General features: G+C 40.4%; 1 protein-coding gene across 3 annotated transcripts in view; it reads right to left on the bottom strand.

Moving 5' to 3' along the window:
* ANO10 (anoctamin 10) overlaps positions 1–24,548 on the bottom strand; it is a 216,651-nt gene that overhangs the window by 167,557 nt on the left and 24,546 nt on the right. For all 3 annotated transcript variants that reach the window (XM_046681876.1, XM_046681861.1, XM_046681867.1), the window contains exons 5-10: positions 21,593–21,712; positions 18,863–19,432; positions 17,337–17,392; positions 14,713–14,787; positions 12,706–12,888; positions 327–518 (exon numbers count right to left, since the gene is read on the bottom strand). In XM_046681876.1, coding sequence (XP_046537832.1) covers positions 327–518; positions 12,706–12,888; positions 14,713–14,787; positions 17,337–17,392; positions 18,863–19,432; positions 21,593–21,712 — 1,196 coding nt within the window. The remainder of the gene's footprint in view (positions 1–326; positions 519–12,705; positions 12,889–14,712; positions 14,788–17,336; positions 17,393–18,862; positions 19,433–21,592; positions 21,713–24,548) is intronic.

Below are 24,548 nucleotides of genomic sequence, written 5' to 3'. Positions count from 1 at the left end.
ATCTCCACTAACACTGCAGTGGAGAGGGCCTCGTGATCATCCATTGGGTGATGTTCCAGTTACTTCCCTAGAAAATCGTCAGAATTTTACAACTGAAAGGGGTCTTAGAGATTACATTTTACCTGCCCCACTCCCCAACTTTAAACACAAGAAAAATGAGGCCCAAAGAAAGTTAATGATTGTTTGAGGTCACAGAGCTAGTTTGCAGCAGAGCAAGGATAAAATCCAGTTTTCCCAAATCTCTCTTTAGGGCTTTTATTTTAAAATCACAATGCCTCATTTTGTCATTTTTTTTTTAAAGGAATAATTTTTTCTCAAATAATTACCTGCCATACACCAATACTGGCTGAAGGTTCCGAGAATGGACGTTTGAAGACTCTGCACATTTTTAAGGCATCTGAATTAACTTCGGTGAAGTTATTTAACACAGCAAAGGCAGCTGCTAATGGGTAAACACAGGAGAAAAGGCTCACATAACCAAACTGCAGGAATAACTCCAAGTAATCATCAAAGGTGCCCTGAAGGGGTAAATCACAAGAAGAAAACAGGCATTGTTTCAATATCATGTAATAGGAATAACTTTTTATAATACTATCAAAGGCATTGGTCTCTAACTGTTCAAAAAATTTCTAAGAGTTTCTCCTAATTCTTTCTTCTCAACAACAGAATTCGTTTAAATTCAAAGGCAATTTTATATTTAAGACCCTAAAATAAGGACGAAAAATGATTTAGCTGCTCATCTCACGGTGCCAAATCACTGAATTATTACATTTTTTTTTCTAAGATAATCAATAGCAAAGCTAAAGATGTTTGTTCTTGACCAAGTAAAAAGAACTGATCCAGGGGGCCAGCCCGATGGTATAGTTCGCACACTCCACTTCAATGGCCTGGGGTTCACCAGTTTGGATCCTAGGCAGGGACCTGCACACCACTCACCAGACCATGCTGTGGCAGCATCCCACATAGAAGAACTAGAAGGACTTACAACTAGGATATACAACTATGTCCTGGGGCTTTGGGGAGGAAAAAAAAGAGGATTGGCAACAGTTGTTAGCTCAGGGCCAATCTTCCTCACCAAAAATAAAAGAAATAATCCAACATCACTGTTAGAAATCCCTCATATCATGGGCACCCCAAAATCTCAGTCCCTGACCCTCCGTTAAAAAATTGATCATGTTGATACCAGCAAAAATGGTGGAGTAAGGACCTCCAAAAGTTCACCCCTCCATAGAAACAATTTAAAAAATAGCAAAATTTGTGAGAATCAACTTTTTCAGTACTCTGGAAATTAACCAAAGGCTTGCAGTAATTCAGGCAGCATTTAGTCAAGAAAATCAGCTCAATCTTGTGGCATTTTAATTTACTCTAGTGTCATCTCCTGCTCCCCAGCTCTGCAGCAGCCTTGAAAAATAACAGCATGCATTCCCAGTACCAGAGGGAGCAGAGTGGGGCTGGAGATCTTTGAAAGCCTCATTCTCAAAGGGAAGTCATTATCTGACCCAGCTAGTGGTACCCTGGAGGACCCCACTCAAAAGGCTTGTCTTTATTCAACTTCACTGAGTCTCTTACAGTACTAAAGGCTTCTCCCCAGGGATGTTAGTTAAATATTTTCACATCAGTTTGCCTGAGGTGATCAGTAGCAGCTGGAACAGACAATCGACTAGCCAGGGAGCTCAAAAGGAAAAGCTGAGGAATGAGATATCCATAGGGGGTTTGAAAAGCTCCAAAATTTCTAGGAATCTAGAAGATCGGGGGCATGCATAAGATCGTGCATAAACTCAGGAAAGACCTGAGAAGGCTCTAATCTCACCTCTGGCTGACCTTGAGGCTCTGTGCCAGCAGAAAGTGAATGCTAAATCAGAATTTCAAACTTCCTGACTTAGTGTTGAAGGTGTGCCCTAACAGAGACCTAACAGACATCCGTGGAACACTCAACCCAACAGCAGCAGAGCACTAGTTCTCAAGTTCACACGGAACACTCTTCAGGATAGACGAAATGTTAGGAATAAAACAATTCTCAACAAATTTCAAAGGCTTAAAATGCATACACAGTATTTTCTCTGACTACAGTAGAATGAAACTGGAAATCAGTAAGAAAGAAAATTTGGGAAATTCACAAATACATGGAAACTGAGCAACACACTCCTAAAAAACCAGTAAGTCAAAGAAGAAATCACAAGAAAAGCTAGAAAATACTTTGAGATGAATGAAAATGAAGACACAACATACGAAAGCTTATGGGATGCTGTGAAAACTGTGCTCAGAGGGAAATGTATGGCTGTAAAGTCTTTGTTAAAAAGAAGAAAGATCTGAAAACAATTGAATCTTCCACCTTAAGAAGCCAGAAAAAGAAGAGTAAACTACACCTAAAGCAAGCAGAAGGAAATAAACAATAAAAATTAGAGTGGAATAAGTAAAATAGAGAATAGAAAAACAACAGAGAGGATCAATGAAACCAAATGTTAGTTCTTTGAAAAGATTAACAAAATTGACAAACCATTATCTAAGACTGTACAAAAAAAATGAAGACTCAAATTACTAAAATCAGGAATGAAAGAGAAGACATTACTACTGATCTTATGGGGTGGGGGCAGGGGATTATAAGAAATACTATTAACAATCATATGCTAAAATTAACATTAAATAACCTAGATGAAATGGGTAAGTAAATTCTTAGAATGACACAAACTATCAAAAGTGACTCAAAAAGAAATAGAACATCTGAACAGACCAACAAGCAAAGAGATTAAATTAGCAATCAAGAACTTCCCACAAAGCAAAACCTAGGCCCAGATGGCTTCACTGGTGAACTCTATCAAACAGTTAAAGAAGAATACCAACCCTTCACAAAGTCTGCCAAAGAGAAGAACTCGTTCCATGAGGCCAGTACTACCCTAACACCAAAACCAGACAAAGACAGCACAAGAAAAGGAAACTCCAGACTGATTCTCCTTGTGAATAAAGATGCAAAAATCCTTGAAAAAACATTAGCAAGCTGGATCCAGCAGCATTAAGAGAATTATACACCATGATCAAGTGGGATTTACTCCAGGATTGCAAAGTTGGTTCAACATGTGAGCATCAATCAATGTAACACAACACATTAATAGAACAAAACTACATATACATATGTATATATAAAATCACCTCAATAGACACAGAAAAAACAAAACACAACACCCTATCATGATAAAAACACTTAACAAATGAGTAGTAGAGGGGAATTTCCTCAACCTGATAAATGGCATTTACAAAACACAGCTAATATCATACATAATGTTGAAAGACTGAAAGCTTCTCCCCTAAGATCAGGAACAGGATATGGATGACCGCTCTCAACTCTTCTATTTAACATTGTCCTGGAAGTTCTAGCCAGTACAGTTAGGCAAGAAAAAGAAATAAGAGGCATCCAGAGCATAGAAGAAGTAGGGGGCTGGCCCTGTGGCCGAGTGGTTAAGTTCACGCGTGCTGTTTCAGTGGCCCAGGGTTTCGCCAGTTCGAATCCTGGGCGTGGACATGGCACCACGCATCTAAGCCATGCTGAGGTGGCATCCCATGTGCCACAACTAGAAGGACCCACAACTAAAAATACGCAACTATGTACTGGGGGGCTTTGGGAGAAAAAGGAAAAATAACATCTCTAAAAAAAAAAAAAGGAAGTAAAACTATTTTTACATGCAGAAGACATAATCTTACATACAAAAAAAACCTGAAGAACCCACTAAAAGTTATTATAGCTAATAAACAACTTCAGTAAGGTTGTAGAATACAAGATCAATACACAAAAATCAATGGTATTCCTATACACCAAAAACAAACAATCTGAAAATGAAATTAAGAAAACAATTCCATTTACAATAGCATTGAAACAAATAAAACACTTAGTAATAAATTTAATGGAGTGTAAGATCTGTACACTGACAACTACAAATCACTGCTGAAATAAATTAAAGATGACCTAAATGAATGGAAAGACATTCCACGTTAACGGATTAGAAGACTACTGTGAAGATGGCAATACTCCCCAAATTCATCCACAGATTCAATGCAATCGTGACCAAAATTCCAAATGCATATTTTACAGAAATGGAGAAGCTGATCCTAAAATTTGTATGGAATTGCAAGAGACCCATAATAGCCAAAACAATCTTGAAAAAGAAGAACAAAGTTGGAAAAATCAAACTTCCTGATTTGAAAACCTACTACAGAGCTACAGTAATCAAGACAGTGTAGTACTGGCGTAAGGACAGACACAGGAAAATGGAATAGCATTCAGAGCCCAGAAATCAAGCCATGTATCTATGGTCATATGACTTTCATCAATGGTGCCAAGGTCATTTAATAGAGAAAGAATGGTCTTTTCAACCAATGGTGCTGGGACAAGTGGATATCCGCAGGCAAAAGAATGAATTTAGACCCACTATCCACAAAAACTAGCTCAAAATGGATCAGAGACCTAAATGTAAGAGCTAAGGCTATAAAACTCTTAGAAGAAAATATAGGAGTAAATCTTCCTGCCCTTGGATTAGGCAATGGTTTCTTAACTATGACACCAAAAGCACAAGCAACAAAACAAAGACAGAAACTGAATTTCATCAAAATTAAAAGCTTTTGAGCAGAGGACACTACCAAGAAAGTGAAAAGATAACCCACAGAATGGGAGGAAATATTTGCCAATCATATATCTGATAAGAAATTTACATTCAGAATATGTGAAAAACCCTTGCAACTCAATAACAAAAGACAGATAGGGGCCGTCCTGGTGGCACAGTGGTTAAGTTTGTGCTCCACTTCAGCAGCCCAGGGTTAGCAGGTTCGGATCCCAGGTGCAGACCTAGCACGACTCGTCAAGGCAGGCTGTGGTGGCATCCCACATGAAACAGATGAAAGTTGGCAAGGATGTTAGCTCAGCAACAATCTTCCTCAAGCAAAAAGAGAATGACTGGCAACAGATGTTAGCTCAGGGCCAATCTTCCTCACCAAAAAAAAAAAGGCAGATAACCCAATTAAAAATGTGTAAAGAATATGAATATATATTTCTCCAAAGAAGATATACAAATGGCCAGAAAACACATGAAAAGATCATCAATATCTTCAGGCATTAAGAAAATGCAAATCAGGGGGCTGGCTTCATGGCTAAGTGGTTAAGGTTCCACGTGCTCCACTTTGGCAGCCCAGGTCCACAGGTTCAGATCCTGGGTGCAGACCTACTCCACTCATTAGCCATGCTGTGGGAGACATCCCACATACAAAGTGGAGGAAGACTGGCACAGATGTTAGCTCAGGACTAATCTTCCTCAAGCAAAAAAAAAAAAGAAAATGCAAATTAAACTCACAATGAAATACTACTTCACACCCACTAGGATGGCTATCATTAAAAAAAGGAAACAGCAGAAAATAAAAAGTGTTGGTGAGGATGTGGCAAAACTGGGACCATCATACATGGCTGGTAGGAATGTAAAATAATACCACTGCTTTTGAAGACAGTCTAGCAGTTCCTCAAAAAGTTAAACATAGAGTTAACATATGACCCAGTATATGGTAATGTATGTTCACATAAAACATATGTTCATACAAAAACTTGTACACAAATGCTCATAGCAGCATTATTCATAATAGCCAAAAGCTGGAAACAACACAAACATCTATCAGCTGATGGATAAACAAAATAAGGTACTGTGTATGTATATGGCGGAATATTATTCAACCATAAAAAGGAATGAAGTACTAATATATGCTACAGCATGGATGGACCCTGAAAACATTATGCTCAGTGAAAGAAGTAGGACACAAAAGGTTACCTATTGTGTGATTCCATTTATACGAAATGCACAGAATAGGCAAATCTAGAGAGAGAGAATGTAGAGTGACTGCCAGAGACTGGGGGAGGCAGTGACTGCTAATGAGTATGGGGTTTTTGAGGGGATGATGAAAATGTTCTGGAATTAGACAGTGGTGATGGTTGTACAACTCTGTGAATTTACTAAAAACCATTAAACTGAATATTTTAAAATGCTGAATTTTATGGCATGTGAATATCTCAATTTTTTTAAAAAGCAAAGAAAAAAGAAAGCTGATAGTAACAAGGAACTTCCCCAGAGTCACCCTAGCAGAAGTAGCAGATACATCAAAGAAGCCAAAGAAAGGAGAACACAGCAGAAAATGGGAAAAGCGTGGAAACACGAAGAAATCCTTCTGAAACTATGTTTAAAAACCTTTCCGATATGTTTAAAAAGGTTTAGTCCAAAGGAAGAAAATGGCAATGGTCATTGTATACTCTCAATTTGCAGAGGAAGAGATGTAAACAGTATAAGGTGAGTTATTTAGTGATCTTTAATAATTGGACAAAGGCACCGTCACTGAAGTATGACACCTGGGGATTGGTGACTCTGACGTGTCACCTGAGTGACATCACCACATCTCAACAGGACTCAGTGACATGCTACTCAAACACCTCACTAGAGGCCTGTTGTTCACAATACTGCATTTATTCTGACCAAGAGAAGCTGAGCCACCTTCTAAGTCATGTAGTGACTAAGTGATGGAGCCAACCCACATGACACCTAAGGCCACACTCACGCCTCAGCCTCCTCATGATCATCTAGTGCATAGGCAACACCAATTTCCGTTTAATAAAAAATGTTCATCACAATATTTTAAAGCAATATTAACCTTCTTTTTCTTTGCTGAGAAAGATTTGCCCTAAGTTAACATCTATTGCCAATCTTCCTCTATTTCGTATGTGGGTCACTGCCACAGCATGGCCACAAGTGGTCTAGGTCCATGCCCAGGAACTGAACCCGGGCCATGAAGCAGCGCATGCTAAACTTAACTGCTAGGCCACCAGGGCTGGCCCCGACCATTCATACTTTAAAATGAATAGTTATAATGATCACTGCATCTCAGAGTTAGTCTTTCACCAAGATATGCATATTAGGCTCAGTAGCTGAGAGCTTTAGTATAAGTCAGATTCCATTTCCAGTCAGTTTCTTTTATTTTATATTTTACTAAAATAGAAAATACCCAAACATAATTATAGAATATTAAGGATGGCAGGAAGTGCTTCTTTCAGATCCTCTGGATATCTGGATGAAGCATGAGCCCAGGGATTTTAAGGGAGTCTCACTGGCTGTTTTCAAGGCTTGCCAAAAAATCACGCCAAACACAGGTGCCCCGGGAACCGGCAGGCTGCCACTCAGCTGGGATTCAGGGGTGAGCAGTCTCAAAACCACTCTTTGGTTGCATTTGGCTCTAGGAAGCATTTCCTTATGTTGTGTGTAGCACACAGATGTGGTTTTAAAATACGCCCAGTGATACAGCATCCATTTATTTCTCTGAAGAGTGAAATGATTCAAGAGTTGGGAAAGAGTAAACATCTTAACAACCAAGCTGTTTTTTCACCACAATTCGGTCCTAAGAAATCCTGAGAGCCTATGCTCAGCTTTCAAAATTGTGCTGTTTTGGCTCAAAAGTAAGAGGCTGAGCCTCTGCAGAGATGTGTAGACAATCTTTCTCCACCGCGCACGGGCAGCCTCAGGAAGCCCTGCATGGTCTTCCGGCGTTTTTGGCACACAGCGCCCAGGGAGCACCCCCGCGGCAGCGTGCTCCACATTCAGTGCTTCCATCTCACGAGGCAACTCTGAGCGGTGGTATTTACATCTTAACACTTTTATCAGGACTTTTACACTTCTGAGCACTTTTGAGTCAGTAAATTTAGCAAACCAGGGACACAATCTAACAGCAAGAAGGAAAAAAATGCAAATTTAGCAAAGTAAACAATCACATACTAAAATAAAAATATGTTAACCAAGACACACTCTACCCTCTTAGCTGCAAGTCAGCAAAGGCCAGCTAAGATAATCTGAGAACCTGTGGGCAAACTTTAAGAACAACGTAGTTATTAAGAGTACTATGGTATTTCCGTGAAAATCATAATTAATTTTACATATACAATTTATTGAATGTATGAAAACAAAGTTTTGGGTTCCAGGTGATCCACCCCACTTGCTCCTCACACCCGCCCTGGGGAACATCAAGTCTCAGAGTGCCCTATATTGAGCGCATGACAAGGAAACGAAGTACGGAGTGAAGGCAACAAGCAGCGCGCATACATCAGGCTGGGCTGTTCTTTTCCTAAAACTATTCTCTATTCAATGTTATATTGAGTGCCTGATAATTGCCAGGCTCTGTGTTAGGAACAGGTTTCCATGATAAACAACATGGGGACCCTACCCTCAGTGACTGAGAAAGGAAAATTATTAGCAAACAGCACAAAAATCCTAAATAAAATATTAGCATACTCAACATAAGAATGCATATAAAAAAAATTGAACAAGTAGAGTTAATCATTTAAATGCAAACATGATGTTCCATTAGGAAATCTATTACTATAAATGAAAATATTAAATAACTGAAAGAGATAACATGATAATCTCAATAGAAGCAAAAAAAAATTCGATAAAATGTAACATCATTCACAATAAAAACACTTAGCAAATAAGGAAAAGAAAAGAACATTTTTAAACTGATAAAAAGTTATCTATCTGCCAAAAACATGGAACAAACATAACACGCAATGATGAAAAGACAAAAAAAATGAGGAAGAAGATAAAGATTCCTATTATAATTACTTCTGTCCAAATTGGACTGTACATACTACCGAGCCCAATAGAGAACAAAAAGTATAAAGACTGAAGGAAGAAAGAAAATGGCCATTATTTATTTATAGCTGAAAAAACTGTCTACATAGAAAATCTAAAAAACTACTGGAAATAATCTGAGAATTCAGCAAAGTTGCTGAGTAAAAGATACAGAAATCAACAGCATCCCCACATACCAGCAACAAACAATTAGAACGTATCTTTGAAGAGCTACCATGTATAGGGAACAGGACAGCCTCAAAGTGCCTACCCAGAGGCAATTTATTCATTACAAAGTGAACAAGAACCTTTGCAATCTGCCTGTCACCAGGTCAATCAAGTGATCAAACAAGACAACTCCACCCAAGGGACAGGGTGACATCAATGCCACCCGATGGGGTGCAGTGGAGGGACACCTCCAAAATGCCTGAACTTCAATCTTATGAGGAAACAATGGGACAAACTGGCTTCACAAAAGCCATGTCTTGAAAAAAAAAGGGGGGGGGATTATTCTAGATCTGCAGTTTTCAAACTTTTTGGTCTCTGAAGCCCTAAATTCTCATAAATTACTGAGGACGCTTCAAAGACCTTTTCTTTATGGGACTTAGACATAGTGATATTTACCATATTAGAAATTAAAACTCAGAACTTTAAAAAATATTTCTCATTGACTCATTTAAATAACAAAAACATATTAACATAAATAAAATACTGTTTGAAAAATAATTACATTTCCCAACGCACAAAATATTTAGTGTGGAGAGTAGCACACATGTTTGGCAAATCTCTTCAATGTCTAGCTTGCTAGAAGGCAGCTCATTTACTGTGCTGTTCTAGTTAGAGTTTTCATCATGAAAATTCAGCCTCAGGCAACTATGCAGTGGGACATGAACTGGCAGTTCACAGGAGAGGGACAGCAGTGGACCATGAAGGTTGGAGGCATTACGTAGCCTTGGCCCTGTGGCTGGCGGAGCAGGATCAGGAGACTCCAGTGGATTATGCCTGGTGGGAACATTATGAAGGATTTCTTTTTCCTTATTTATTCTGTCCAGCATTTTCCAAGTTTTCTACAGTGAGTGAGCAAGTATTACACTTTTTTTTTTTTTTTTTTGGTGAGGAAGATTGGCCCTGAGCTAACATCTGTTGCTAATTTTCCTCTTTTTGCTTGAGGAAGATGGTCCCTGAGCTAACATCCGTGGTCCGTGCCAATCTTCCTCTATTTTATATATGGGCTGCCACCACAGCATGGCTTGATGAGTGGTGTGTAGGTCCATGCCCAAGATCTGAACCTGTGAACCCCAGGCTGTCAAAGCAGAGCATGCAAACTTAACGACTATGCCACTGGGCCAGCCCAGCAAGTACTACTTTCATAACAATGTTTTTTAAGTTTCAGTCAAATTACTTTTTCCCAAACCTGACAGCATCATTTTAGATTCATATATAGCAGTCAGGATGAGATTACAGAAAATACAATTGTAAGTTCACTGACTTCAGTGAGGAGAAAGATGCACCCAGGACGAAGGATCAGGATACAGCAAACAATGATCTAGAACAAATGTGACCTAAAAGCATTTCCCTCTCCAAATAGATGGAGAGAGTTGAAAGAGCAAACATCGGATGTCACTCCAGTGGAGAGAATGAAAGGGAAACTTGTGGGAGACGAGGAGGGGAAACGGGTCAGATCATGCAGGGCCCTGACAGCAAGGGAAGCATCAGCCCGTTAACCTCCCCTCCCCACCGCACCCTGGTTAACCCTAGTGTTCACTCACAGACCCGCACCTGTGAGAGAAATGAGACTACATCTCCTTCACTTCACCTGGGAGAGAATGTGCTCAATAACAGAAAGACTCTGAATTAGAAAAGCAAAGTCTTGAACCTTGTTCGGATTTCATCACCAAAGGACTAACAAGATAGAGCCTCAGTCGCCTATTATTAACATAAGAAAAGCAATGCCTGCCTTATCTTCCTTCATAAAGGTATTATCAGATGTCACGAAATGCCAAAAAGGTAAGATCTGAGATGCTGGCAGTGAAGCCGGACTAGCATACAGTTCTTAGACGGAGTAAAATCGCTTGGGCAAAGGGCATGCTGTTTGAATTACTGTGTACCATTCACTGAGCCAGAGGAAAAGCAGGAGAAACCGGTCTGGAGAAGACTGTGAATTTGGTTCTGGTCACTTAAGGAGATGATGTTGTTCACACAAACAATTCAAGAAAAAGAAGAGCTGAAAGCAGGCTCTAAGTGATTACAGGAAGAGAAGTGGGGAAGTAGAGACAGCAGTATGGAGAACTATTTGAAAAAACTGTGAGGGGCAGGACAGGGACAGGGCACACCACAGAGGATGTGAGGCGTCTGCTTGGTTTGGAGGGGAGAGCGGCTGACGGTTGGGGCAGGAAGGAGAAGCGGGAGATGCGGGAGCTCCAGGTGGGCCTGGTTATGGGGCCTCCCTCCAACGACGAGAGAGGAGATCGAATAAAGAGCTTGAGGAACCACTGCTACAAGAGAGTGAAGGAAGTAAAATAAACATGGCCAGAAATACCGCTCCCTGGAACAAGCAAGGACGGGATTCTGACGCACCGTGAATTCGACTGAGTTTGTAACCCATACTTACAACCAATTCGGGCATGACGGCTCCACAGGCTGCCCACGGGCTCCTTTCTTCAACTCTGTGTGTGTGTGTGTGTGTGTGTGTGTGTGTGTGTGTGTGTGTCACTTCATGTATAAATATAAATGGTGCTGCTGATCAAAGATGTGCCATAAGTTTATACTTTGAATCACCTTCTCCCCCAAACACAGCAATGCTAGAAAATGCTAGTGCATAGACATATATTTTAATCAAGAGAGAAATGGAACAAAAGACAAGATGGTAAGCAGTTGCCTGGCCAGGCTCCAAGTCCACAGGCCGGAGAGCGGCCCCGGATCTGTACCCTGTGGGGCACTTCAGTCCTCTGCAGGGTAACTGGAACCATGCCGTTTGGGCAAACCAGGAGCTCGGACAGAGGTCCCCTGCTCCTGAAAGGACGCTGAACAAAAGCCACAACTGTTGCTCTGAAACTACAGCCTGCATCTACAGCATGCTACCTACTGCATGTGACTGGCTCTGCAAAATCGCCATCACCACAAGATGGGAGCTCTGGGCTAGACACATGGTTCTGGACTACGGACTTGGAGGCCCAGAGAGGCAACTGCAAACGTAAAACAGAGAGAAGTGAGCAGAGCAAGAGACAGAATAAACTCCTACTCAACATAAACATACAAACTGAAATTCTTTAGTATATTAGGAAAACTATGAAAGTCAGCCAAGAAATTCAGTAATCAGGAGACTAATTTCACTCCCGATGAAAAATGAGACTATGAAAGTTTAACAACAATGGACCCTCACTGAACGAGCCACTGCAGTATGTTTCACCAGGAAGAATACCATCCCAAGACAGCAGGTGCAGGATGTAAGACACAACGACCCACAGCCAATGTGGCCCCAACACCGCACTCCCCACACAGAAATAGCGAACGTAGTCAGAGCTCAATAAAAGTTTGCTGGATATATGGTTAGGTTTTGTGAATCTCCAATGATTTACCTGTAATTCCTAAAAATAACTCAGAAATTATCTGTCTTAAAGGAACTATCTTATATTTACAATAGCACTAACTAATTTAAACTATAAATTAGTCTCCAGACTGGCATTCTAATTTTACCTACGGGCTTCAATCTTTTCTTAGAGTTTCAGGTGTCAAGAGCTAGCGATGCTGCTGCCTCTCACGGCCATCTCATCTGTCCCTGGCTCTGTCATCTTTGGAGCAACTATTCCACCCTCGGCAGAGCAGTCACATAATTTGCCAAACTCATCCTTTGTTGGTGTTAGGCATAACTTCAGTTTCAAGACAGCATCAACGCACAATTCCACCTTTTTAACTTTAAAGTAGTTCATCGTGAGGAAATTGGCTGCAAAGCACTTATAAAACAGTCACATCTGAGACAACGGGCGGATACACTCATATTTGTTGAACTCATACACGACTGTTCTCGCTCTGAGTCAATGTTTAATTCAGCGAGACTCAAACTTACCAAATACGTGCCCATTTCCTTTTCCAGGACGACCTGTTCATACAACGTAGCATCAACGTCTGCCTTTAAGGCCTGCACCTTCCTCTTCACCTGCGCGTGGTGCTTCCTTTGGAGCCAATACGGAAGAAGAGATTCCACAACCTGGTTAAGGATCTGGGAGGTAATCAGGAGAGTGGCCAAGCTCTAAAGAGAAGCACATAAACGATATTTGGCAGTGTCACTTAATACAACCACAACACGTGTACAACTACGCAACAAAGAAAACGGAATCTTCAACAAATAGTATACTATTATGTTATAAAAACTAGTATCAGAAAAGCTAGGTGTTAGAACGATGTTTCCAATTTACTGTTTTTTCACAGGAGAGACAGACTAAAATACAAAAGAGATTATAATACAAATAAGATTATAGCAAAAAATTAACCAGCTATGAGTCAGCGGGAGAATAAATTAACTTGAAATTGTGTTTTTTGTCATCTCATCCTGGCTACAATATATGAATCTAAATGATGTTGCCAACTTTGAGAAAAAATACTTTGGTTACAACTTTAAAAATATTATGAAACTAATACATCCTCTCTCTCTGTAGAAAACTTAGAAAATAGAAAAAAAAAAAAAAGTCACCCATAATTCCACAACCATGACAGACCATTGCTAACATCTTAAATATTTCTAATCATACATAAAAATAAAACTAGAATCATCCTATATGTATACAACTTTGTATATTTCTTTTCTCACTTTATACTGTGAGCACTTTTCCATGTCCTTAAAAATTCTTTTTTACTTAGCCCGTGCACTGCTGTCAACCGTAAGTATTATCTCCAACCGGCACTGTCGTCAGTGCCGCTCCTTGGATGCCTCTGTACATGGACCTTCGCCCCGTCTCTGATGGTTTACTAGGGATGGCAAAGCTTCCCAAGTGGTTTCCAGAGGTGGGTGTCAATTTCCACTTTCCCCAGATGGATATCCGTGCTCCCATCACTCACCGCCTTTGCTGGTTTTAAAATTCTAGTTTTTAAACAGTCCTCCCCCATTCCCCTGTCCCCTGTTAAATAAAGGAGACTCTCTAAAGTACAGGAAATGAGAAATCATCCTCGACTAATACACTAATGGTGGCACTGAAGAAAGTATGAACTTACCAATTTCAACAGTATTATTTGGAACTTTCTCAAATATAATTTTTAAGATATTTTTTAAAAATAGCAATATATCTAGTCTATTTTGTATAACTATAGTATAGCTGTTAAGAGTACAGCATTTAATTTTACTTTGATACAAGCTGTTAGAACTATAACTACAAAATCTTTTAACTTTCTCTGTTATACAAACTTTTTAATTTCCTGAAAAATGATTCCAAACTCTCAGAGAATTATAAAGAAGCCTAAGCTTTGAGACTCTTCTCACTAACAACCTCAGTATATTAAAACCAGGAAGAAACGGTCCTTACTGATAGCTGGCTGCCTCAAGAATAAGAAAGAGAATTTAGAAAGCAATAATTTATACATATTTATTATTCACTGTTATTACGTGATCCAGAAATGGCAACAGAACAAAATATACGTCAGACTTTCTTAAACATTTCAGAAAAGATATAGAACTGCATAGGATCTGCTGGTCTCTAAAGTTTAACTTATTAATTTAAAAATGAAATGCATAAGACATTTAAAGTTAAACCAATTACTCCCCACCCTGAGACACACACAAAAGCTCAATTAATACATACATTTTTGCTGTCAGAATTGCTTTTACAAGCTTTGATATGAACTATATATTTGATTTTACTGCCCTATATGATTAAATCTGCAAGTTGGTTCACTTCAACTATTTCCTTTTCAGTTGAGTATGACACACAGTGCAATTGTTAATGGTTTTTTTATTTAGAATTGGGCTTAGAAATATACAAAATTTAATAACTTTATTTGTAAAAATAATAGTGGGAAGACAATTACATTACCCAAATACAGGAAACCACATCTAAAATACCTTTCTGTTGCTGACACTCACCTGACGCAAAAGCTTCATATCCCTCAGCACAAAGGCAATGTAGAAGAGTGAGGCAAAGCAATTCAGAAAGTTGAACTGCCAAAAAAAGGTAGCAATATTTAACATTGCTTCACAGTACTTTATTACAACTATAAATAGAGCATTTAAAAATGTAATGAGCGGGACCGGCCCTGTGGCCGAGTGGTTAAGTTCATGCCCTCCACTTTGGTGGCCCAAGGTTCACCAGTTCGGATCCTGGACGCAGACCTAGCCCCGCTCATCAGGCCATGCTGAGGCGGTGTCCCACATGTTACAACTAGAACGACCCACAACTAAAATATACAACTATGTACTGGGGGGCTTTGGGGAGCAAAAAAAAAACATAATGAGGGACTTCCAGTCAAATAAGATGACACAGACTTGTTTGCCACCCCATGAGAGAAGGAACAACACAGCACCAGAGCATCTTACGTTTCTACTACATTCTTCCAAAAGAGAGAGACCAAAGCCCAGCATTTCCCACTCCCAACCTAGCAACCCAGGAAGGCCAGGTAGGCTCATTCCCTGTTCACCCCCCTTAGACCGGAGTCCTGACAAGAGGCAAGCCCAGCAGAACCAGCAAGGGAGAAGGATCAGGACCCCCACTAACAATAAACTGCCAGGGGAAGTGCTCTCCTTCCCTCCTGCCACCCTGGGCCTGATACTCCCACACCCCACAGAGAGATACCAGGATGGCCAGGCAGTGCCAGAATTAGGACCCCCCCCCCCCCCCCCCAACAGCCCCCCCCCGGACGCCTGTTTGTACCCACCGACCTGAGACCACTACCTCACAGAGAGATACCTAGGTAGCTGGGTGGCATGAGCAAGAGAGACCAGCCATAAAAACGAGCCAGGCCTGGGAAGCATCTTTGTCACCAGGGGCCTGAGACTCCTCTGCCCTGCCTAGACACACGGTTCAGGGGTGGGGATCCCACCACAACAAGCGCCATTCCTTCAAGTGGTTCCCCTGGTCAGGAACCTGCCGCTATCCCCTGCACTAATGTCTTTCCCTTCTGCCTCCCAGCCCCATGCTGGCTACTTCCTGCTCAGCAGCATCACTTCTGAGATGAAAGACTGCTCTGTGTTCAGAGTGAGCACTGAACGAGTGAGGGAATGGGGAGGTGTTAGAGAGACAGTGCAGTAAGATGAGTACAGCCAGAGCGTAGGGGAGGGGTGCCAAGTTAGAGCAGAACTGAAAAGCAAAAGCACGGGAGGGCTGAGAAAGGCTCTCCCCACAACATTAAAAAGGGAGGGAGAGCCCTAGGAAGCACAACTGGAGGCCGGGCAGAGTCTACTCTAGGGGTCTTTTCACAAGGCAGTCACCTACATCACACCTCATACTATCAGAGAACAACTTCTCACAAACAACAGAATTCTTTCAGACAAACGGAGTGTTCCAATTCAAGGGCAAAAGCTCCAGATTATAGTCTTCTTGAATGAACTTTTTAATGCATTACATGAACTCCCGCTTTCTTACACAGAGAACACAGAACGTAACTTCCTGGCTGATTCAGCACCAGTATTTGAATATCAAGCATTTCCCGGTGCTAGAATGAGGCCTTCAGAGCCTTTTCCAATATGAATGGTCACTTGCCCCTTTTCTAATGTCCAAATTGCTGGAAGTGTTGAATTCTTGTTATCTATTTACAACAGGTTTTCTAGTTCCTTCCTTGCTCTTGCCTCTATAAATTTACCTGCTTCCAGAAACTTAATCACTTCCTAGTGGTGGTTTTTGATAATTTAAGGACTGAAAAACCAGTAAATAAGCTTCTCTGAATGATTTCCACAGCTAGAACGAAGGCTCCTTTCCAAGTGAGGGCCTAGATCCCTCTCTCAGGAGTAAAGTATACGGACTATGCTAACTCAATTCCAATTGCTAGTGCAGAGGACTCTTTTTGTAAAATTTTTATTTATTTATCTATTTTTATTGAGGAAGATTGGTTTATAACATTAGATAGATTGCAGGTGTTCAGAGGACTCCTTAGGTCCCTTCCTTGATTCTCAGCTATATTACAGATGGCTGAGGTAATCTCCTGATAAACAAGGCACTTTCAAGCTGGCACCTGTCATTTATAACAATGGTGAGAAGAGGCATAACGTGTGAGCTTTCACACGAACAGCAAGCACGTCACACAATGCCTTCTCTCCACCTCTTTCTTCCCACCCATCAAAACACGCTGGGAACCTCTTCGCCTTTGGGAATTTCTTTGACAAAATTTTTAAAAATAATAATTTAATGTTCCATCACTAAACAGATTGTGGTAATGGGAAGGATTGTTGAGTAGTGAAACATTCAAAGAAGTCACCAAAACGGAAATAACAGGAACACGTCTGTGAAGTGGTCAATTAGTTTTTAAATAACTGGAAATTGGCTATAATACTAAATTCTATAATTGAAGTCTTACACCATGTGCACATTTGTAATAAGCCTATTGAACGTATATGTAAACACACTTATTAATCAATCCTTGCCTACGTGTACAAAGTATATTAACTATCTGACATCTTAAATTAGAAGCAAGTCTTCCTATTTACCTTCCTAAATATTACACAGTATGCATTAGTTTCATTATTAAAATGGATTTGTATACAAAAACTCTACTTACCACTAAAACTTTCAGGACTAGGTGATTCTGGTAGGCAGATTCCAATCTGTGATTCTCTAAAATAGTAAAAAGGAGAGGTGATTTCCCTCAGGTAAGACAGCAATATGGGAGCACTGTCATGAGGGAAAGTGAGACCTGTGCTGAGGGCAGAGATGGCCAACAATAGCGCCTCGGTCAGCAAACGTGCCAGGCTGTGAGTCACGACTGCTTACCACCGAGAACATCAAACAAGGAAGAAACTAAATTTAGGACACATTTTTCATGGCAGTGCAATAGCACTGTGGTCTGAAATTATTTTTTAAATATTACTGCAACAACGAAATGTAGCAAGGGATGGCAAACGATCCCAGAGACAGCCACCCAGGAAAAGACCCTGAATAAGCGGTGGCGGTAAAACCGATAGCAACCTCTAAAGAACAGGGCAGCAAATAAAGTTTTCTGGGATGTGGCTTACAAGGATTAACTTAAAAGGAAACTCAAATTTCCATCCACAGTTAGGAAAGGAAGCACCGTGTACATCCCAAGACAGCAGGGCAAAAGGACAGAAACGAAGATTCTGAAGAGCAGTAGGATCTTGCACAGGGAATCAGTGTTAGCCTGACCTGGATTTGAAGCCCAGCTCAGCTACTCAGCCGCCGTCTGACCTTGGGCAAGTCACCTAACCTGCTGACACTCAGCCTCCTCCCCTACAAAACAGGGGTGCCACCACCCTCCTCTCAGGGTCACTGTCAGCATCAGAAATAGTACAAAACCTCAGCCCAGTATCAGCACAAGGAAAGCACTCAATAGAGGAGCTGTGTTGTTATATGACTAACAAAAATAACTTAAAATATCTTTATGGTCCAAAAAGTTAAGGCCCAGACTTCTTCCTTGGGAATAACAGAGCATATTTATTTGTTTGAATACATAAATAAAGAGTGAATGGCCTACCAAGACCTTTTTAAACTGTAACCAACTTCCTCTTTTACCGCAGATACATACAAGAACACCTGCCTTCGCTGAGTTCATCGGCAGTCCTCAGTGCCCCACACAACTAGACAATTGGTTTTCAAATACTAGACAGTTCATTCGGTCAGAGTATCATGAAGATACTTCAATCTATTTTACCCTCAGCATAAAACACTATCTTATAGTATTAGGAGCACAGGTTTTGGATAGAGGTCTGGATTAGCTTGGCTCTATGATTTCCTGTCTGAATCTTGTTAACTCTCAGTATCTTCATCCATAAAATGGTGAAATAACTTCTATTTCATGGTGTCCTGAGGAGGTGAAAATGAGATACTGTGGATAAAGTGCTTAGCAGAGCACCTAGAACATAGTAACTAACACTCAATAAACGAGAGCTGTGATAACCACGATGCAGAGATCATCAGAGCTCACGAAGCCAATGAACTTTTCCTTATGTCTCTATAATGAGCCCAGAGCAACATCTAGCTTCTTTGCAAGGTAGCAGTTATAGGAATCCTATGATCTAAGCAGCATTTCTTATAGGAAAGAAGACGTAAATACAAAGCATCAAGTCTTACCCCATGAAGTTAAAAACTCAGCAGCGTATCGATAGAGACGGTTCATGATCTCAATCACAATGGCATAGATGATGCTGGGCACATACAACAAGACACTGGTCCACTCGGACCCACTATCCTCGTGTAGCTCCAAGGCCCAGGCCTCCATGTCGAAGTAGATCATCATGACATACAGAGAGAAATAGAGGCAGAGGCACACAAACGGCAGAGAGACCAGGTAAATGCGTAGCTGTCTCTTGTAGCTGGGGTAGAGAGGCTCCTCCCTGCCAGTGACGGAATTGATACCCAGGACCCCGTGAAATCCTGGCCGGGGCTCCTCAAACTGTCTCTTCATGACCAGTGTCCCCCACCTGTAGGTCATATTGGCACAGCCACGCTTCCACACTTCCAGGATCACTGTGGACCAGATCAGGTTGAAGGAGGCGAAGATCACGTACTTGTCATAGTCTTCCCACACAAACATGTAGTAAGGTAATCCAATGACCGCCATGGGGATTAAGGCAAAAGTGAAGTATTCCAAAAATCCAAAGTAAAGAGCGATTGTTTCCCCAAAGTAGCCACGAATACTGTCTACAATGAAAGGGAAAAAAAAGACCTTGAGTACAGACTACCCAAGACTTTCCTCTTTTTTCTCATTTCAAGTCAGCTTATTCATTTTTTCAGTTAAGTGGAGATCATTAAGACCCTCATGTTCCAATCAGAGTGTGACAGTAAATCTATCCTCCATGCAGGACAAAGACCTCACTCATCTGCACAGCAAGCCTGACACTTTCCCTAGCTTAGGGACCAGGCCACAGCTGCTAGGGCTACCCTGCCAGGCACACTAGGTCTGTTTCCTCTTTACTTCCTCATCTGGTGGATGCCTTCTTCCCAAAGGAACACTCACCTTGGAGCTTGTCCCAAGTCTCCAAGGTCTTAGTTCAAATTCAGCCATGGCCAATGAACCATTTTAATTTGGGGGTTTAATTTAAGCTCCTCACTTTTCTCCCACTGTTCTTTTCAAAGAAGTCTCCCCATCCGTAGTATCCTGCTCCCCCTACCCAAAGATATAAATTTTCATCAATGTGTCATGGCAAATTTTTCAATACATTGAAGAAAATTTATTCGAAAGCACAAAACAATATTCTACACATTAACTTCTAAAACAGCCATGGAACACATTTATCTATACCTTCCTATAAGGACTGGGCAGAAGAAGGGCCAAAGAACATCACTGCAAATAGTCTGTGAACTTGACACAAGCTAACTAACCCTAGAAAGGTCATGAACACTGCATTCTTCACCAGCCACATCTACCTGGGTGGTAAAAGCATCCTGCACGGGGACCAGGGTGTGAGGCGGTGGGTAGGGCAGGTACAGTAGTTGGAGTTATTATTTCTTGGTTAATTACACGCAGTTAAACATTTTTCTTTAAAATAATGTGTCAGATTGGTCTATGCAGATGGCTTAGAGTCAACAGGAATAAGCCATTTTCCCTATCCTTAATTCTTCCAGCTAACCCAGTAGCACATTAAAACAGTGGGTATGATGAAGTCACCTTGAATCTGAATCAGGTTAAAGGATATCCAAGCGAAAAAAAAAAAAAAGTGCTCATGGTTCCAGGCTCCAAGTCAGACCACCTCCCTCTTTCGATCTCAAGGGGAAGTTCAAAATTTGCTGGTGCCCCAGCTACCATCACGGGTCCCAGCATTCCCAGAGGCCTCAAACCCACTACCACAACCCTGCTCAGCACTCACCATCAACTCACATGCCCCCCTCACTTTCTAAGAAGTAGCTACTGGATACTGTCACAAGTCCTGGAGGCAATATTTAAATTTACTGCCACCTAAAGGCCAAACAATGTGAAAAAATGTCATAAATGGAACATAAAATGGCCATTGTATCACCTGGAACTATCAAAAACAAAACTTTCCCTTTCAAAGAATATAAGAAAATATTCAAAATGAAATCTGAAAATTTGATCTTAAAAACAATTTTTATTCATTGTTACAATACTGTAACAGTGGTTTTCAGAAATGGAAATTAGAAAGAAATTATTTTAGAGGGATTCCTTTAAACAAAGTCAAAAGAGGAATGTCCTTCAAAGAAAAACTGATAGTAATGCTTATGTGAAATCTACCAGCTTAAATATAATCCTTATGCTTAAAAAACATAACTAAACCAAAAAATTTAAATATTCATATTGACATAAGTTTACACAAAATAATGTTCAACACATACCAAATAAATTAACAGTTATTCTTGTAACTGTATTCAGAGAAAATGGATAGATCCAGTAATACACACCAAGATACTTATAAACTACCTCAAAAGATGCTTAGGCCTGCTAGTCTGCCCCTAAGAATGGGCACAGATTGGCCCACGCCAAACTATTAGCACTAAAGAAACAGAAATTTTCAATACAAAATATTCACAAACTAAATTCTTATAAAATTTATTCTACTCCTACTCTGATACACTCTCATGAAGGCCATTCTGAATTGCCTGTGTTGGTGAAATTTAGTGAAAGCCTATAATTGAGTTCACCTGAAAGGGTATTAGAAATAAAATAAACAAACAGGTCAGGTAACCCATCATACGCCCCTCCCAAATTCTTCCCCACACCTAGCTGGTGAGCCCTCCCAGCAGAGCGTTAAGTATCTACCCAAGAGGGATTAATGCCACTGCTGACCCCTGGCTGCTCATCAGTGGGTCTCCCTCCTCTCTAAGGGAACAGGTATCAACACATACCTACAGGCTGATACTTCAGAGTGAACCGAGAATACCAGCTGTCCTCAAGCTTCTTCAGGGCTTCATTATCATGCAGCGGGAACACCTGAATTATGATGCCAGACGTGAGCAATCTTCTCACTGCAGAGGGAAAATGTGCCAAACTGCATAAAATTGCTTTCAGATTGCTCGTGACATGCTTCATCGCTATAAAGACACTCCAGTAAGAGAGGAGTGCTACACAAAGACCAGTGCTGGACCGCCTACTCCAAAGGGGGGGTATGCTTTTGTTCTTCAGAATGTAAATATCTTTACTATTTTCTTTGACTATGAAAGCAATACAAGTTGACGTAAAATTTTAAACCATACAGAAATGTACACGTTAGAATTGTAGAGGCCCCAGTTATTCTCTCCCTCCCACAAAAGATAACCACTGCAAATAGCAATTTAGTGTAAAACCAGACTTCTTAATATACATCCATAAATACATATTTTAAAAACAAAAATGGGGGGCTGGCCCCGTGGCTGAGTGGTTAAGTTCACGCACTCCGCTGCAGGCAGCCCAGTGTTTCGTTGGTTCGAATCCTGGGCGCGGACATGGCACTGCTCATCAGACCACACTGAGGCAGCGTCCCACATGCCACAACTAGAAGAACCCACAACGAAGAATATACAACTATGTACCGGGGGGCTTTGGGGAGAAAAAGGAAATAATAAAATCTTTAAAAAAAAAAAAGCCTATAATCCCAGAAAATTTAAAAAAAAACAAAAAACAAAAAACAAAAATGGGATCATTCTATAAACATTGTTCTATAATCTTTTCTCATGTGGTTGTATATAATGAGTATTTTTCAATGCCAATATAAATAGAACATAAAACATCCTTTTTACCAGTATCACAATATTTCCTTGTATAAAGTGCTATAATTTAATCCTATTAAAAAATACTTGTTTCCTTTTTTGCTATTATAAATAATGTTAAAATTCTTATACATATACCTTTTCTTACCTGTCTAGTATTTCCTCATTATATACACTTAGAAGTAGAATTGTGAGGTCCAAGAGCCTGTACTTTTAAATCTGGACACATATTACAAACGTGCCCCTAGAAAAATCTTACCAGTCTGTCCTCCCACTACATTGAATGCAACAGAATATTTAGTTCCTTTCACTCTTGTTGACACCGAATATTTTCAAAATCATTCTCGTCTTCTCAAATCTGGTAACAACGGCTTACATTCACAAACAGCAAATAGCAAAATCAAATAAAGACTTTGTACTTTCAGCAGTCATTGGACTAGCGTGATTTTAACATTCATGCACGTATCTAAGAGAGAAATGAAATTAACCACAGACAATATCCTCTAGTAATAATAAACGAGAACGGGGCATTCTCTCATCCACAATTACTTAGAGTGACTCACGGGGTGGGAGGATCTTCAGGTCTTGAAGACGTAGTGTGTTCAGTAGACATGGAGAACCCAAAAGCAATGCCTTGTGCCCTATTTGGGGAGAGGAGTACTTCCCACAAGAGTTCCTAGAATAGTCTCTTACTAAAGAATATGGCTGCTTATAAGACTGAATTTGCATCAAGAAAAGATGCTTTGCTGTTTTCATACACTGATAAGCTTCGAGACTTTAAGGTTTATCAGCTCATCTCTTCTAAGGGCTGCCTCTCTTATCTCCTATCTACCTTGTCACCAAAGACAGATGATGAGCCTACCAGGCAACAGGCCCTTCACTGGGGAAGGCAAACTAATGTCTGCAGCGCGGAAGAGAAGCATGATTGATGTTTTCAGTGTAGAAATACTACATATAACAAAGAGAGATGGTATTCTCAGAACAAATGCCCTATTACAAAATCTTCAGAGTAATTTAAAAGTAGACCTAACTTCTTAGAAATGAGAAAAGGATAATAAAGAGGAGATAACTGATACTAACAACAGGAAAAAGTCTAGGTCTGGAAAAAAGATTTTTTTTTTTTAAAGATTGACACTTGAGCTAACATCTGCTGCCAATCTTTTTTATGTTTTATTTCTTCTCCCCAAAGCCCCCCAGTACATAGTTGTAAATTCTAGCTGTAGGTCCTTCCAGCTGTGGCATGTGGGATGCCGCCTCAGCATGGCCTGATGAGCAGTATCATGTCCGCGCCCAGGATCCAAACTGGTAAAACCCTGGGCCACTGAAGCAGTGCACACTAACAACCACTCAGCCCCAGGGTCAGCCCAAAAAGAATCTTAACAGATGGTTCTTCTTACGATTATATCTCATACCTAAGTTAGACAGAGGAAAAAAGTCTTAAAAAGCTAGGGTTGTGATGAAATCCTCCTTCTTAATCATTGAAAAACGTATACACTCAAAATATCAGTAACTAGGCTAAAAAGGTAGATGGCTTAAGTTATAACAGCCTCTGGTGCTATCAAATCCATCTTTTAATATTTTTACTCTAAAGCGTTTCGGGGGATTCTTCTTCCGCTAACATGCGTGAAAGGCGATTACCCACAACTCTTGTGATTCTTATCTTGCACTTGGGCATGCACACTGCACTTTATTCTTTCTTCCATTACTCTCCTTTTCAATGACTATATCAAGTTTTTTTAACTTTGAGCTGACTTACAGCATCTAAATTATTATTTTACTATTTCTAAAGCTCTTTTTTAAAAAATGGCTTCATTCTACTATAGGAGGCTTTCCAGGCAGGCATAAAACCCAGCCTGTACACTTCTAAATATAGGACTGTGAACTGAGGGACTCGGAGACTGCAAAGCTGCAGGTCCTAAATTACTGGGCTTCACTTCGCCATCAATGCCAAAAGTATGGTTCTGGTTTCAGCTTCTAAAAATAGAGGGGTTTTTTTAATCCTTCAACTTTCTCATGTCAGCTAAGAGTGTAATTAACATGAGCCTTACCTTCAAAGGAAAATACGATGCTGTGCAGGCCTATTTAAAGAAAGGAAGAACTTCAAAACCAAGATTCC

This window comes from Equus quagga, chromosome 1 (genome assembly GCF_021613505.1).
Source record: "Equus quagga isolate Etosha38 chromosome 1, UCLA_HA_Equagga_1.0, whole genome shotgun sequence".
Classification (NCBI taxonomy): domain Eukaryota; kingdom Metazoa; phylum Chordata; class Mammalia; order Perissodactyla; family Equidae; genus Equus; species Equus quagga.
Note: the sequence above shows the minus strand (reverse complement) of the source record. Positions and strands in the feature narration are given on the sequence as shown.